The following is a 17,158-nucleotide window of genomic DNA, read 5'->3' on the forward strand; positions in this document are numbered from 1 at the left end:
TATAATTAGCAATAAATATTGTTGTAGACATTTTATTCAATCCAGTACTGTATAATGTGTTTGTTATGTATAATGTTTGTGTGCATAAAGCATTTTTGAGACAAAATATTGTTTGCAATAAATTTTTCTGTACTCATGTGTTTTCATTTCCTGATACTGGAAACTACAATTCGAAAAGTTGACCACTGGGCCAATTTCTTTTTAAAAAATTTTGATCCTCAAAGGGTGAATTAATAGATGTGATTTAAGGCGTGTATGCAAGTAGCCAATAAGCACTGATGAAAGCAGCAGATCTGCCTGCGCCAACATCAGCACGCATCAAACCACTTCAGTCGTTCCCGAGTTTCAGCAACCCTTTGTACACCACACAGCCCTGTTTTTATGAGCCTGCTACTATACTAAACAATGTCAAGGCACAGGATAAAACCACAAGAAAAGAAAGGAAAAACATTCACAGAGATGGGTATACAGCTGTTTCTGTAACTGCTATGAACATTTCTTCCAATTTTATTACAACTGATACTATTATGGAGAGCAGGGCATACCACAAGTGTTTGGCTCGTCCGAGCCGTCCTCACAGTCATGATCTCCATCGCAGTAGAAGCTGTCCAGGATGCAGACTTGGTTGAGGCACTTGAACTCATTAGCCTTACACTGGCGAAGGGCTGCGAATAGCAATGACAGTAATATAGAAAATCAAAGACAATACAATTTGTATGTGGTTTATGCGTGAGCATACAAATGATTGCACAGATGTATATACAGGAAGCATAAAAGTTACCCAGTAGACATGCCTAGATATGTATACATTAATGCCATGTTCAATCATTGCTATATGCTCCTAATGCATGTTTCTTCACGCCTTGTAAACAATCCCTAGTTTGCTCAGTTAACCAGTGGATTCTGTATGCCAGGCTGCAAGGCAGGAATAACAATAAACCTAAATATTACTGTAGCTCACAAAATATTTTCCGATATGCTGGTCTCACTGTCTCAGTATGATTTCGGTGTACCCTCTCAGTATGACACCATTCAGAAAGGAGCACCTCAACCAATAAGAAAAAAAAATGTGGAGTGTCATGAGTACACAATGGCTAGAACACTGTGTTGTTGAATGACTTTACAGTAGGCTTTATACTTTTTAACTGAACTTACTGCAGTTAAGACTTGGGTCCTCATCAGAGTTGTCCAGGCAGTCGCCAGCGCCATCACACTTCCAGGCGTTGGGGATGCACTGGCCTGTGCTATTGCACTTGAACTCACTGTCACCGCACTGGCGCATACCTAGCAGCAACAACAGCAACAGAGAGAAATGGATTAACATCAAGGTTACTATCGCAAATGAATACAGCAGTAGATATGTGCCCACAAGGACACACAATTTTATCCTGACATGCTCAATTGTTAAGGCTTGTTTACAAATGTCATGACGAGACCAATAATTTTCAGATGTTTCCAATCTCTAACATAAATATTCAGAAAGAATGCAAATATTTGCCTCAGGTTGGCTATCAGTATGTTTTTGTGTTGGCAACTGTAAGCTTCATTAGCACTTTCTCACTTCATTCTCACTTTTGTCTGACACACCATTCGCGGTGCTTCTGCAGTCCTTCAATGATTTGCACTGCCAAGGCTACAGCGGAGCAAGGTGTACCCACAATGCTGCTCTGCCTACTGAACGTCACTGTGGCACACAGTTCAAATTTTATTTTGAATGTTCATGTGTGTGCCACTATATCCGATTTTGGCCCCTGCAACGCGCCAAGCATGGTTGTCCTCATTGAGCCACAGTGCGCTCAGCCAGTGGACTCATCATGGCACCCCGCAGCGGCTGCGGCACCTACACTACATAGCAGACCTCACCTACATGCAACTGTAGTGTTTGCCTCGTGCATGACAGGGCTAGAGTGCGTGCTACGTGGTGTGGACCGGCTTTTTCCTGCCCCAGATTGTCTGACGGATAGTAGCCACGTACAACATGTGCATTTTGAAGTGCTATCAAGCTCATTACAAAGCGAAGTGTGTCAAGGTGCCAAACCAGGAGCAGCCAGGATTGAGCACACGCTGGAAAGCGTGCATGTGGACTGACCTTATGTTTCACGAGGTTAGAGGCTAGCTCAGTGTTCAAAATTAGTCAAAATTAGCAAGACCCGACAGTTACGACACCAATAAGCAGGATGGCAGAAGTTTAATTCCTACGCAGACAGCCACAGCCGAGCTTTAGCTGAGGATGGCTGGCTTCTTCCGGAAGTACGCAAGTATTATAGGAATTCAAAAGCAGATTTTTGCTTACTTCAGCCTGTTTATTAAACTGCGTCAATAAACATACACACTAACAGTAGGAAGAAGCACACTGATCCAAATAGCCTTCTTGATTGATGTCAGCTATTTGCAAATAGCAGCAACGTATGGGAATCTGCTATATCATGAAATAAAGCATCCAGAAAGGAGTGAGCAGCAGGTTTCTCTTGAAAAGAGAGCATTTCAGAGAAAGGTGACTTCACGCTCTGCTTGTGTCTACACGCCACGCATGACTGTAAAATTTGGCTGAGATGTTCACAGCAGTGTATTCTATCTGCAGACTGCGCTTTTTTTCACCAAGCCCGAGGGATGGTTTAGGGCCCCTTTAAGATAAGCTGAACTAGGCTGAAATGGTGTTTCAATGTGGCTGTGAGTAGCCCATTCAAGCTAAATTTATTTTCCTTTGGGACAATGTGACCTAGGAGAAATTTAAGAATGTCGTAGTAGCAAACAAATAACCCAGAACAAAATCATTTTTTAAAAATTTATTACGTTCAAACAAACGAGTGAACACGTCGAGTGTTGTACAAAGAAGCTAACTTTCTCAGCTTCCCTATTACTCTTCTTTCCCTCTGGTGTTCTCTTCAAGTGTAAAAAGCATTTTGAAATTATTTCCAGCATTTGTTTAGCGAGCCCTATGTTTTTTGGAAGGCTTTCCTGTAAACTTGTGCAGTAGGCATAGATTTAGGAAGTACTCACGACATGCTGGTGGTTCATCAGAGCCATCTGAGCAGTCAGCCTGGCCATCACAGCGGTTCAGAAGGCTTATGCATTCGCCGTCTGTACACTGAAACTGGTCCCTTGCGCATTTGTATTCTGAAACAAAAGTCTCGCATATTACTTTGTGAACCTCTATTCGTAAAGTTTCTCATATAGTAATTTCACATACACGGCAAAAATAGACTATGACCGTGGACTAGCTAGGAGTATGAAATGCTAGCTATTTTAATGGGAAATTAGCAACTCCTTGGATCGATTGATCACAGAATCCATGACAATTGCCCTGCAGCATTGTCCTTAGAGATCTTTTGTTAAAGTGTAAGCAATCTCAGACACATATTGGTGCATTAGGGCTCTAATGCAATGAAGATCACACACTGATTCATCCTACACAATGGTTGCAAGCTGGCAAGAACTTTCATGGAATGGTTACGTCAGAAGAAACCATGCACATTCCAAATAAATCTGTATAGTCTGCACAATGTGTTCTGTCATTGTGGTTTGCATTAATGTTTGCCATGTTGGCAGCCTTTGCTGTTACAAACTGCATCGTCATTTTCTGATGTGCCTTGTATGGTCGCATTACATCAACCATGTCAACAGTGTCGAAAAATTGCAGTTTTGCCTATAATGCGAAGCAGTGACATGATAGCTAGCACAACGTCATATGCAATAAGTGTTGCAGTGTTTCATTCTCTATGCAGTATTTGTTGGAGTAAACATTCACAGACGCGTGCAAGTAATCTCGCTTCAAAAAGAAGAAAGCTTTACTCTATATTACATATTATCACTGCTACGATGAGTGCGATACCTCGAAATTCTGTTACACCAGGGAGAACTTAATGCATAGCTTATGTATAGTAGTGTTTTTGATACGTTGGAGTGAGTTTTTAGTTGTGAATAGTTGAACAAATCAGTTACTCGTTAATTAATTACTATGCTAATTAAGTTCTTACTCAAATAACTAGGGGTGTGCGAATACTGGAATATTTGATTTCAAATCAAATAGTTAACGTCTTAATAATTTGATTCACAAATCAAATGTCTATCACATGTCTAGCATTTGATTTCTTGCATATTTTACTTTTCGAATATCAGTACCTTCAGTGAATGACCCAACCACGGTTGGTCCCTTGATGCGCACAACATTCCCATGGCGCGCAATCTCTACCAGTACAAGGTTCACCCAAGTCGACGATATCGATCGAAAACGATTAAAGCGACATGGACAGAGGAAACTACAACAGCAGCGCGCATGGATAGCATGAGAGCATGTGCAAAGATCAGTCTGATTAGCCACCGGAACGCACGCTGACCGCATTGGATACGCAAGTTCAGTGTTCCCACATGCAGATTCGCACAGTTGGGAGCTCTCTAGACTAACTTGGCATGCATGCTCGCAGTAGTTGCCGGCTAGTTGACCGCAGACCTGAACGCTACTTACACAGCCATCAATCTAACCTGTACACAAGAATCTGTGAGTGATCACTGATGAGCCACCCGTAAGTACACATTAATAACAAGCTTTCTGCAATGACTTGCGGCACGTTATCAAATCAGCTGGCACGTGTCTAGCCCATTAGGCCTAATCAGAGCTGCATTGTCGGGTGTTGGCGACTAAAGCTATGGTTACCAAATCAACGCAGATCTATTCAAAGTGGTCACACGACTGTCAGAAAGTCGCCAATGAAAGTGAGTGCACGGGATGACCGTTACGTGTTCACGGTCACCATCTTTGTGAAATACTGTACAGAGACCCCTCATTCCAAAGGCTCTTCTCAGTTGCAATGGTGGTGCAGCCAGTTTAGGATTTGGAGCAATTTCTGGAGCAGGAAACATGCCATTCTGGAGCCGTTTAGGAGCAGCCATACCAGCATTTTGGAGCAGTTATGGAGCAGGTCTTTTTGGGACATTTGAAGTAGTACAACAGTAATCGGTAGCCATTTGTCAAAGCTTGTTATTACTGTACAATCAGTAAGTGCTGCTCAAGAGCGAAGCAAGACACAAGGCCAACAGGGACCAATTAAACTTGCCTTCTCATGTGCAGTATACCATGCATGGTATGTTGCAAACATTTTTATTTGGGTAGGGAAAGAACTTAATTTTGTACAGTGGAACCCCGTTCATACGTTTTTCACCGGACCGGGGAAAAAAAACGTAACAGCCGGGAAAACGCAACAGTGAGGAAAGCTCCGAAAATGAATGAAAAAAAGTGCAGCTTCAACTATAGACAGTTTATTTCCACAGAGTGCGCTTAGGACCTAAAAAAAAGTCCAGAATTGTGGTTTCCCGTTTCTTTCGCTCGCTAGAAATCACCACACGTTTCTCAATAGCCTGGAAGGCCGCATTGCTGTCAGCGTCGCTGTGAGGTGCGACGTACCTGCGGAGGAGGTCCAGAGCCGCAACGGCTTTTCGAAAGCTACGATTTGGCAACTCCCCGGCATCATGCGGCTCGTGCATCGCAGTCTGCGACTTCACTCGCGACCGAGATCCCAACGATCTCGGCGATGCTCTGACACTCTGACGTCCCGACAACAACATCTACGGCGACGTAGTCGTCGTATGTGACCGCCATTTTGGCTTTTGGCGAGTTTTGGCCGGGCTTGGCTATGGAGCTGGCTGCAAGAAGCCGCACGCCAATTCGATGGCGGCCTCTCGAACTGGCGTGCGGCTTCTTGCAGCCAGTTCCATAGCCAAGCCCGGCCAAAACTCGTCAAAAGCCAAAATGGCGGTTGAAGCGCGTTGCCTACTTTAGCCCAGGCGGGTTCGGGGGGCTAAGTTGCGACGTATCATGCGGGAACGTTTTCACAGCTACGACGTAACAGCGGGGTTCCTTATACATTGGATCCTATGGAAGCTATGCCGGGACCGGATGAAAACGACGTAGCAGCCGGGAAAACGCAGCAGTGAGGAACGTAACAGCGGGGTTCTACTGTAAACAATTAAATAAAATTTTGCGGCCTAACGAGAACAAAGATATGTACCTGGTGCAAGACAGACGTAAAATTATAAATGAGAGCTAGAACAATTTTCGCCACAGGGCACAATACAAAAAGTGATGGCAAATGTCTTATGTTCATACCAAATGACAAATGTGCTTTGATATGCTTTACCGCACAAGAGAAACATGTATGATGTGTATATCATGTGTATATCATGTGTATAAATGTGTATATGGGCCTATATTAAACTGAAAACCACACTGGTATTTAGGACAACTCTGTTATTTCTTCAGCTTCAAGGGAAAAGCACTTAATTTTATTTGACAGATATTTTGTTGATGAAAAATATTTTCCAGACCTTCGTATACAAACTGAGTGGTTATCAACGTAGGCAAACTAAGGTGGGGTTCCATTTAATAAGAGTAGAGCATACTATCATCTCGATTTATAAGTACCTAAATTACCGATGGCTAGAAAATTTCCGATATTCGTCTTTTCTTTCTTGATTCGATTTGATATTTGATTCGAAATCTACTATTTAGTATTCACACACCCTTACCAATAACATTTCAATATTTTTGCCGATTTTATTTTTTTTAGAAATCTACTTTTAGTGACTAGACATAAAGGTGGACAAGCTGTTCTACTATTCCACAATGTAGAACTGTGTTTGGGCATTACGGGGCTAAATCATGATATGAGGTACTCACCACAGCCTTTCTCGTCCGAGCTAAGTGAACCATTGTGACCGTCCTCGCAATCCATATCTCGATCACAACGCCAGGAGTCCGGAATGCACAAACCATTCAGGCAGCGGAAGGACATGGCAGGACAGGACACCTGCGGTGTTGCTGTGGGAACGGTACATTCTCAGTTATTTGATAGAACAGCTTTTCCAGTGCGGATACACAACTCCTGCTAAATGAGCATTGTTGCCATTAGCACTGCATGCTCAGCAAACATCCAGGAAAGTAAGCTTGACTGCAACATTTTCACCTCAGGTAGACAGTAAAGAACACCAAACGGCCATGAATTATATATACCTAGTGCCTTCTGATGGCCTTTGGTGCCATTTTTTCAAGCTTTCTTTCAATATATAAGTTGTGAAATGTTTTTTGTTTTCTCAAAACTACAATTTTGATGATGATGCCGTATTGGAGGCGCATTATCTCTACTTCTACTTGTGCTATTACTGTAATTCTCTTTTTTTCCCAGAAAGGCAAAGCTGTGTAGAGTGCAAATACACAAAATAATGTTGCATTTATTAGAAAATTTTAAAATGTTTATTTTTTTAGAAGCTAGACAGATTTTTCTTACTGAAGTTTGCAATGTTCTCATTTGATATAAAATTGGGTTAGAACACCATACTTGCTTATTCGCACTCTTTGTTAGTTCCACATCATTTTTGTATGTCAATATTTATTATGCCATGTATAGTTTGGTAGATAGCTAACCTCCAAGCAATATATGCAATAAAGCTGAATTTCTTGAATTTATGGAAAGTTATTTAATCTGCAGGAAAACTGAATGTACATTTAAAACTAGCACATTGAAATACACAAACTCAGAAAGCTTCATCAAAATCAACAAAGAATTAAAAAAAAAGTTTTCAGGCACAGGGTCTCCCCTTCAACTGTCTTACTGGTCTGGCAGTTCTCTTCATCCGAGAAGTCCCAACAGTCGTTCTGGCCATCACATATCCAACCTAGGTGAATGCATGCAGTTGTCCTCTCGCAGTTCACGAGAAGCAGGTTTGGGTGCAAGGTCATCGGATGTCTGGTGCAGTCTGGCTTAGCTGCAAATAAACAGGCCTTTTTTACGTTTTCCCTTCCATAGAAAATAGACAAAAGTCTAGAACAAATAGAAGGGAAAGAAAGCCTTCTACTTTAGCTATGCTCCATTCAATTGTTGTTGCAAAACAGCTGTCACAGCTCCATTACTGAAAAGAAAAAGTACTAGCATGCAGGGGTGCACTGCAGTAAGGAGACCATGTACAGCCTTTGTCAAAGGAAATGAAGCAACTCCGAGTCCACAAGTTGCTGATTCCAGGCTGCATTCTGCACAGCTTGTAAAACTCCTGCCACTATACTCTGTTTCATACTTAGCAGATGAAGCTGTGGACGATACGCTAGTAGTGCCAATGATGGAAAACCCATTTTGCATGTTTTACAGTGCAGCTATTTTTTTATTTGCAGCACTTTCAGTGAAATAAGACCTTCACATGCTACAACTTGTCGACGTAAGTGATGAACAGTGGTTGAACAAGGATTTCGAGTGTTGCCAAGGTTTTGAAGTTTCATCAGGACAAAAACAAGCCCTCTTGTCCGTTGACGTTGACCTCAGCAACATTCCTTCTTCTACCACTGTTCAGCACTTCAAGCCTCCATCTTCCTGTAAGCAGCCCTCTTGTTCTCTTGTTTGGATTATGGATGTAAGGTTACATCAAATCACGCATTATTTGTGCTCTTTTGCGCTTTCAGTATGTGACATACTATGTTTTGGTTGTAAGGTCAAGTGGTGCGCTATGGCTGCTGGTCATATAAATGTGTCACCGTGCTCGTTCAGTGGTAAATAGGTCCATATTTATGATGCCTTCATATAGTTTGCAACATAAATGTAAGAGGCAATGTTACATCGGTTAACAAGACACATGCCTATATCTTTCTGTGACATGTTCCACACTATTTTTTACTGCAAATTCAAGCGGTGAGAGCACACAGGCTAGTTTTAACAGACAGGTTTTCAATTTATGAAATGGAGTATAGGAGGCTCTCCCCATCCAGAGCTCTCTGGCAGCTTGGATGCAACAGGAGGCCAACTAGATGTCCCAGGGTCAACTACAGTAATTTGTGCAGTAGTTTCGTTTCTTCATACAAAGGCTGTTTAAGTCACAATACACCCAAAGAGGTGTCCACTAGCGAGTGTATATTAGTGGTCAGACAGAAAGGAAATCCAGTTACTAATATTTTTCCGAACCCCACTCTGACCCCTGTCCCCCACACGCACATAAATGTTTCACATTTTCTAATACTATCTTCATTAAATGTAGTCATGCTTCTAATAATTCAATGATACAAGTGCATGTTTCTTTGGACCATTTGAAATAAAAAAGGATGTCCCTTAGTATCAGAACATGAAGAACGGGACAACTACTCAATTGCATAAAAATGTTTTAAAAACCACCAACTGAGACATGGCAAGCGGAATAAGAAAGATGACAGGGCCAAACTTACGGCAGTTGATCTCATCACTGGCATCGGGGCATTCGGGTTCAAAGTCACACACAAAGTTAGATGGAATGCAGGGGCCCCGAGCACACTTGAACTGGTCACCCTTGCAGGTACAGTTCAGCTCATCACTGTAATCGCCACATGCATCCAAGCCATCACAGACACGGCTCTTGGTCACGCAACGCCCATTGTGGCATCTGTAGAAACCTTCCGGGCAAGTCAACATGGCTGCAGGCAAAACAAGAGCGAGCTTAATTTACTGCAGTAAGAGCAGTCAGTAAATTAAGGTTGTAAAAACTAAGGTTGCATGCACATTAGTTTCCTAATGGGATCAAATAAAAATAAATGAATGAGGAAATGGCTTTAATTTAAATATTGAATACTGAATTAAACACTGAATGTTATTCGATGTAAAAATAAAATAGGGACAGAAATGCAAAAAGAAAAAAAAAATACAGTGCTGTTAAATATCTCTAGATACATTAATGCAGTTTGAAGAGTGAAGTAAGTACATTGTCAACAGCGAAGGGCGTGAATGCACAGGAGATTAGTAACAGCAATTTGAGTGAACATGAGAATGAAAATAATGAAACACTTCACTTAACACAACACTTGACCAACACACAGTTGAGCAATGCACCACCTTTTTCACAAGAATAATCAAATGGAGCAACAAAAAATACTGATGTGTACCACACATGAACACGACATATACAGCACTTTGTGAACACATGCTTAAAGGGAGCCTGAAACGATTTTGATAATTTTATACAAATATATTGAGTCGTTAGAGCTGACCCTTCTGATCATTAAGTGATACATTTAAGCGCACCGCATGAAGTGTGCAATTTATTATAAGGTTTTAAAAATGTACATCCCTATCGATCGCAGCACGCCACTCCCCGAGTTTTCCACTGCCCCTGACTAATTGATGCAAGGTGACCATATGATGCCAGTAAGGCGAGCTATCCGAATGGCTGCTCAGGGCATGTCATCGATTAATTTTTCCAACTTCATGGTGAACAAATGTGCGCACCCATTTTCCTTCACCAAAAAATAAAAAAATTAATCAAAATAAGAACCTCGATTGTAATGTGCACCCGTTTTCCATGATCAAAAAAAGAAAAAAAGAAAGAAGAGTACAATACCGCGCACCTCGTGCTTTCATATAGAAATACTATTTTCTCTCATTTGGAAAAAACAGATTTATTCCCAATACACTAAAGTTGCAATTAATAAAAGCACAAATGGAAGCGGCGTACCCTGCCGCCAAGATTTTCACTGTGCCGGTACAAGTCGCATGGGGCAATAGATATCACTCGTTGTCACTATTAGATAACTCCTTATCATTATCAACAGACCAAAGCATTTCATCCTCGGTGCCGTCCATGGCATTCGAAATCCCGCACATTTTAAAGGCCTTGTTGACCATGGCAGACAGGATCGTGCACCATGCATCTTTAACCTATCCAGCAAAGTCCTGCGGCAAGGCACGCTTCATTTTATTGTCAGGCGTGAATTCGTGGCAGCCAGTGACAAGTCATTCGGTGTAGAGTGCCCAAATTCTATCTTTCACTGGCTTGTTCAAACAAACATCGAGCAGCTGGAGCTGCGATGTCATGCCGCCGGGCACCACGACAAGGTCGGTGTTGGATGCAGCCAGCTTGTCCTTGATGTGCTGGTCAAGGTGGCACCTGAACGCGTCGAGCACAAGCATCCCACGCAGACCCAAACTGTCGCCGGGTCTCTTAAGCTAAACGTTACCAATCCAGTCAGCGACCAAGTCTGTGGTCATCCAACCTTTTTCATTTGCGCGCACAATCACGCCACTCAGAAACACGATTCCTTTCAGGCGCGTCTTCCCTCAGAAGATAACACATGGGGGCAGCTTGTGCCCATCTGCAGTGCAACAAAGCATTGCAGATGACTCTAGTTTTTTCGTGGCTGGAAGACAAAACACGCACTTGCTTTGCCTCCTTCTTTTCAACGATTGTGGTGGCAGGCACGTCAAAGTAGAGCGGTGTCTGATTGGCATTTCTAATCTGTCCGAAGTGGTAGCCGTGTCTATGGCGCAACTTTAAAACATACTGTTGAAAAGTGTGCAATTTCACTTCATATTCTTTGAGCAATTTTTGGCATATCCCTGTCCGCCTTCAAAGAGAAAAGCCTTTTCTTTTCATAAAGTTTGAGAGCCAGCACCTGCTCGCCTCGCATTAGCCCTTTCTGTAGGGGCTAACTGCACCACCAGCAGATCTGAGCAGATCAGTCATCACAGGCCACTGTGCCGCTCGCTGCTCTTGCATGTATTCTGTGAGCAGCTCTTCTATTTCGGCGAAGCGGCCCTGCTTCGGTCCACTGAAACCCTTCCTTGTTGCTTTGTTGACGAAAATATTCTCCTTCTGTTTGCGCCAGTCCCGCACGCAAGTTTCAGGAACTCCAAACGCCCGTGATGCGGCCCGATTTCCGTCTGTCTCCACGCACATGATAGCTTTCCTTTTAAATGCAGCATCATGGTGGACTCGGCGTGTCTCACAGTCATCGCTTCCATGCTGATTCAATAAACACAGAAAATGGGAAGACAGGCAGTAGACTAGGCTACACCAGCGCCTGGTTACACGTACAACATGGGAGGTATGCACATGGAGGAAGCTACGGCAGCTTGGCTAGAAGTGCGTATGAGGCAGTCATTTTTCGAATTTGGATGGCAATATGGTAATGCGGATTTAGGGTCGTACTCGATCCTAACGCACATGCAATTTTTGCACCTGTTTTATCGTAAAAAAGGTGTGCGTTAGATTCGAGTAAATACGGTAATTTGTTTCTGTAAAAAATGAAATTCAATTTATCCCTACACTCAGGCACTTCCGCACACAGCAAGTGTTGTCTGCTTGTGTTACAACGTCCCCCTCCAATATGAGATGAGCTGCACAGCCTATATTGGTCTCGATCTGTATTTTCGCGAGCACCATGGTTCACCCTTGTGTTGTGGGCTCCAAACTTAGTTATAGGCAACATTTCAAGCTGCGACATTGTGTCCCTCTGCAAGGCAAACATGCGAGCAGAGTGGCTGTAGCGCTGGTTGTCGGTATCCGATCAGCACCAGCATCTATGCATTTGTGGCCACCACTTCATGCCAAAGGATTACTACATACTACAATAGTGTTTCGCGTGTCCAATATTCAGGTAAACGCAAATGTAAGCAGACTGGGCCGGGGCATTTTAAGAGATGAGAGGAGGTGCAAATGTGAAGGGTCTGCACGGTGCAGCCGCCTGGTGACACAGAGCTAAACCAAACACAGAACTAATACAGCAGTAACCAAGAGTATTCTACTTTGCTGCTGGCGTAAATTTTTGGCAGGAGTGCAATCATTAATACATTGTTTTTCTAAATGTTCAAAATGTTTTACATTTTGTTACAGCAATATTAGCTCTTTGTTTGGGGCTGGTTAAGCTCTCCGCCACCAGGTGGCTGGACCATGCTGACAGATCAGGCCGCTAACGTATGTCTAAGCTAAAGCTTGTTCAACACAGCGGTATTAGTATGGAAGGGCTTTAGTTTACACTTCTGCCCATCTGTCAAAATGCCCAGCTCGCCTGTAGTCACCAGAATACCAGACATGCTCGGCGCTGCGACAGAATGCTCACAATTCACGCTGCTTCAATAGCTCTCGCTTGGGATTGACTGCTAGGCGGCTGGCAGAGAGGTTGGGGAGGCTTCACACGCTGGCTCCAAGACAACCACAAGTGGACAACACAACGCCCCATCATGACGCACAGTCAGTGAAAGCGGAGCTTAGCCCCGATCCCTTGGCAAACGCATTGAGGAGAAAAAGCATGGCCATGGAGGAGGGTAACTTCTAATTGTGTGTAGCTCTCTCAATATGAGACGCTTCACACAAATTGTGGTGCAAATGTTTTACTGTAGCTATACCCTATGCGTCTGCAAAATTTGTCCGAACCACTTCAGGGACCCTTTAATGAATGCCAAATGTGCAACCGGACCAAACTTACCACAGTCAATGACATTTTCATCAGAGCCATCAGGACAAGCCTGGACACCATCACAGGCAAGCTCAAAAGGAATGCAGGCACCATCTCCACACTGGAACTCTGCACTGGTACAGTTGGCGATCTTGACTGTAAGGCAAAATGTCCCAGTCAAGGCCACAATTACAGCTACAAAGAAAAATGCTGGCATGGGGCACCTACAGCACTTTCACGGAACAATTTTGTTAAACTTTTAGTGCAATATTTGCCTCTGCATTAGATCCACCACTGTACAGACATTTTAAAGACTTGTGTGATTACCTTGTGATGATTACGCATGCGTTACTCTTGCTGCACTTTCTGCCCCTAGCTGCAGTGCTGTGACCAGGGCCCATTCCCTCTTTACCTGCCTCGTGCAATTAGCAACTCTTTTTGACATAATTGAAGGGGCAAGCCTAGTTCCTCCGACTGAAACTTTGTGACCGACATAACAAACTTCAGCGGTGGCTAGCCCTGCCAGTGCCCAATCATGAGAGCCACTCATGCTGTAAAACATGATGTAAGCATGTGAACTTCTCATTCTCCCATCATGTGCTCACACCACAAGCAACACATCCCTCTGTCGTGTTTGTATGTGCTTGTGGTTGTCTCACTTGTTCTGCCTGATTAAGCACCAACTTGCTGAGCAATACATTTATTTCTCGGCTAACAAGAAAGCCCTCTGAACAATCTCTTGCAATTTCAGCAACAGGACAATAACACATGTCAATAACGCAGGGCTTAAGTTGTAAAATGATGGGCTTCCTACCTGCACAACGCCTCCCATCTGGCATCAGTGATCTTCCAGGGAAGCACTGGCAGTAGATGGTACCATTTGTGGCAACCACACACTGGTCCTCACAGCCACCATTCAGCGTGGAACAGGGGCTTAGTGTGCCTAGACCAGAGATGCATAAATTGTACCTTATACATAAAAACAACAGTTATAAACAGAAATATCAAAATAGCAAAAACAACCACAAATGCATACCAGTAAACTAATGTTAATCAGTACGGGCTAGTCCTAAAGTTCCACTGTGGCCTATGCGGAACGTTGTTTTGTAGTAATTCAGATTAATATACCCAAGGTTCTGTGCCAGTAAATGAGTATTTTTGCCCCGATCAAAATGTGGTTATAGCAAGTAAGAAAAGTCCTACTATGAAAAAGAAAAAAGAGGAAAAACAGACATATGTAAGGTAGAGGAAACAGATGACTCTAAAAAAAAAAAAAAAGAGTGTGACTATCGTTGACAGGTAGCTACAAATAGCTTAAGTGACAAGTTGTAAACCTGCTAGACTCACACTAACGTGCACAAACTAAAAAAACTTGTGTATCAGTCATTACTGCCCCTTACAAAAGTTTCTTGCAGGAGAACCCTTGTTGAAAAATAAGGTACTTTAAAAACACAAGCTAACAATAACATTTTTGACTGAACACAATTCAGGAGCCCTTTAATATTCAGCTGAGTTTGCTATAACTATATGACAGAGTGCAAATCTATCGCCACAAACCTCTCCATTGTAATATTTTAGTAGCGCTATTATTTGTTTACTAAATATTTTGGCGTTTGTTGCAATCTGAAGAAGCTAAAAATGCAACATACTTCTAGATCCAGTTAGCAAGGACCACTGGATGTTGCACTATAACTAGAGATTCTAGAAATAATAATAACCGCCCGTACTTGCACAAGGGCCATAAGCAACAAAGCTTGTGCCAACTGTAATGGTAGAACACTAGGAAATTTAAAAAAAAAAGAAAAAAGAGAACCCCTAGCCGAGGAGGAGGACGACGACTCACAGTCATTGGTGTCATTGGCAACAGAAATGATGCCCATAGGTCGCACAACATTCTTGCGCAGCACCACTACGTCAGCTCCTGTATGCTTGTTGGCACGCAGCACAGCGTGTGCCACCCAATCGGTCCAGAACACAAAGTCCCCATATACGGCCAAGTCGAAAGGATGCTGCGGGTGCTCGCTCAGCAGCACCTGCACAGATGATGTGCGGGTAGTGAGAACAGACAGTGAACGGCTTGGCACGGGTAATCCGTAGGTCAGAATGGGAGCGCCCAAACATCAACCGTACCGGCTTTAAAATACTGAGGAACTCTCGAGTGTTTACCAGCACTCAGTCTACTTAAACAACCACATAATTGAAGCACTCTATGTTGCAAGAACTGATGAGTTAGCAGAAGCAATCATGGTTGAACTCTTGCTATAACAAAGTTGCATCCAACACGAAAATGCATTTGTTACCTCCTATATTCTTTGTAAACATGCATTCTTTCATGCTGGGAGGCAGGATTACTTGCGAAAAAGATTTTATATTCGCTTCATTAAAACAGATAATTTGTTAGATCAATGTTTGTTCAATTGTATATGAATTAACGTGGGATTTTCCAAACTTTCTGGTCATCGCAAACTGTACCAGCTTTCAGATAATATCAAAGAGCACCATTAGACTTTTCTTTGCCAGGTAGGCATACAATAATACAGACAGACTGCTCTCCGAAAAATTCCGCAAGAACAGCACAACCTTCAGCAGCTACACATCATACGTCTGGCAACGAACACTACCCCTTCAACTCATTTTTGGCTTATGAATGCTGATTCGTGTACCATGGAATGATGAGGGTGAGTGCTGTACTGCACTTCCTCTTCACCTACATTCAATAAAGAGGGCAAGGGCATTGTGAACTGCAGTTACACTGCACTTCTTTCACTTCCCTTCAATCACTTCGTTGCTCATTTAACATTGCCTCAAAACCCTGTGGCACCACTCAGCACACTGTCAAGTCTCCTGGCATTCCCCAAGGCCAAGCAAGGTGACTGGCAAGAGAATTGCTCAAATGCAGTTTGCTTTCTTTCAGAATGGGAATTGTACTTACGTGACGATCCCCGCCATTGAAGTCACAGCGTTCAATTTTGTCTAGACGTGCGTCAGACCAGTACAACTTTTGCAGCTGGTGATCAATGGCGATGCCATTGGGCATGCGAATGTCGGTCGTGATGATTGACTCCAGCTCGTAGCCGTTGAGGTACGACTTTTGGATGCTTGGGTGGTGACTGTTCCAATTGGTCCAGAATACCCGCCTGCATAGCAAGGGCCAAGCCCTTTCATGGCACATTCCAGAGGTGTGCAAAAAGAATAAGAGGATCCGAGGGACTCAATTCTTTTGTTAGTTATAACCACAGTTTCAGTGGTGTGTCTTCAAGAGTAGTGTGATTAAAAGAACTCATTCCTTTAAATTTTGTGAAATTATTGTGTTGATGTACTTGTTCTTTTCCATGGTAATTTTCAGACATAGAACGCATTTAGCCTTGCTATCTAAGGAACGAGTGATATCCTCTGTGGTAAGCTGTATAAATGTACCATATTTAGTTAATTGTTATTATTATTCATGTAAACATATTTAAACACCAGACGGAAAAGTGGGCTGGCATTTGACCCCTCTTGAAGAGAAAACAAAATGGTAAAGAGAAAGGAGATTAAGAAAAAAAGGCAAAAAGAACAAGAAAGTGTCACAACACATCAAATCGTCAGTGTCGAGTAAGATCCCCACACTTTAACTTCACAGCTTCAAAATTTATAAATGAGGTTTCACGATCAGACTCACATCAGCACATGCACCAGAGTAGGCACAGTTCAGCAACAGTGACAGAGAAATATAGAAAAGTGAATAATGATACCTGGTCAGATATTCTGCCTACCAGCTGCAGCGAAGTAAGTGGTACTAGCAGGTTTTAACAGGCTCTTTCTGTGTTTCGAAATGAGCTGTCTTTTCATTTCACCCATAACTCATTTAAACACATACTGCTCTTTTGTGCTACTATTATGCCTGCTTTTTGGTGTTTCAGATGTGTAGGACTTGCCCTACTATATGACGGCACCGTATTGTGTAGGGTAGAATAGCTCACAAGGTCATTATCACGGGATGTG

General features: G+C 42.8%; 1 protein-coding gene across 2 annotated transcripts in view; it reads right to left on the reverse strand.

Annotated features, from left to right (window-relative positions):
• Nucleotides 1–17,158, reverse strand: part of LRP1 (LDL receptor protein 1) — a 223,339-nt gene that overhangs the window by 75,195 nt on the left and 130,986 nt on the right. For both annotated transcript variants that reach the window (XM_075681667.1, XM_075681666.1), the window contains 10 exons: nucleotides 16,107–16,311; nucleotides 15,018–15,207; nucleotides 13,989–14,117; nucleotides 13,205–13,330; nucleotides 9,197–9,421; nucleotides 7,606–7,758; nucleotides 6,674–6,814; nucleotides 3,001–3,117; nucleotides 1,156–1,284; nucleotides 546–665 (listed from right to left, as the gene is read on the reverse strand). In XM_075681667.1, coding sequence (XP_075537782.1) covers nucleotides 546–665; nucleotides 1,156–1,284; nucleotides 3,001–3,117; nucleotides 6,674–6,814; nucleotides 7,606–7,758; nucleotides 9,197–9,421; nucleotides 13,205–13,330; nucleotides 13,989–14,117; nucleotides 15,018–15,207; nucleotides 16,107–16,311 — 1,535 coding nt within the window. The remainder of the gene's footprint in view (nucleotides 1–545; nucleotides 666–1,155; nucleotides 1,285–3,000; nucleotides 3,118–6,673; nucleotides 6,815–7,605; nucleotides 7,759–9,196; nucleotides 9,422–13,204; nucleotides 13,331–13,988; nucleotides 14,118–15,017; nucleotides 15,208–16,106; nucleotides 16,312–17,158) is intronic.

Source organism: Dermacentor variabilis, chromosome 2 (genome assembly GCF_050947875.1).
Source record: "Dermacentor variabilis isolate Ectoservices chromosome 2, ASM5094787v1, whole genome shotgun sequence".
Classification (NCBI taxonomy): domain Eukaryota; kingdom Metazoa; phylum Arthropoda; class Arachnida; order Ixodida; family Ixodidae; genus Dermacentor; species Dermacentor variabilis.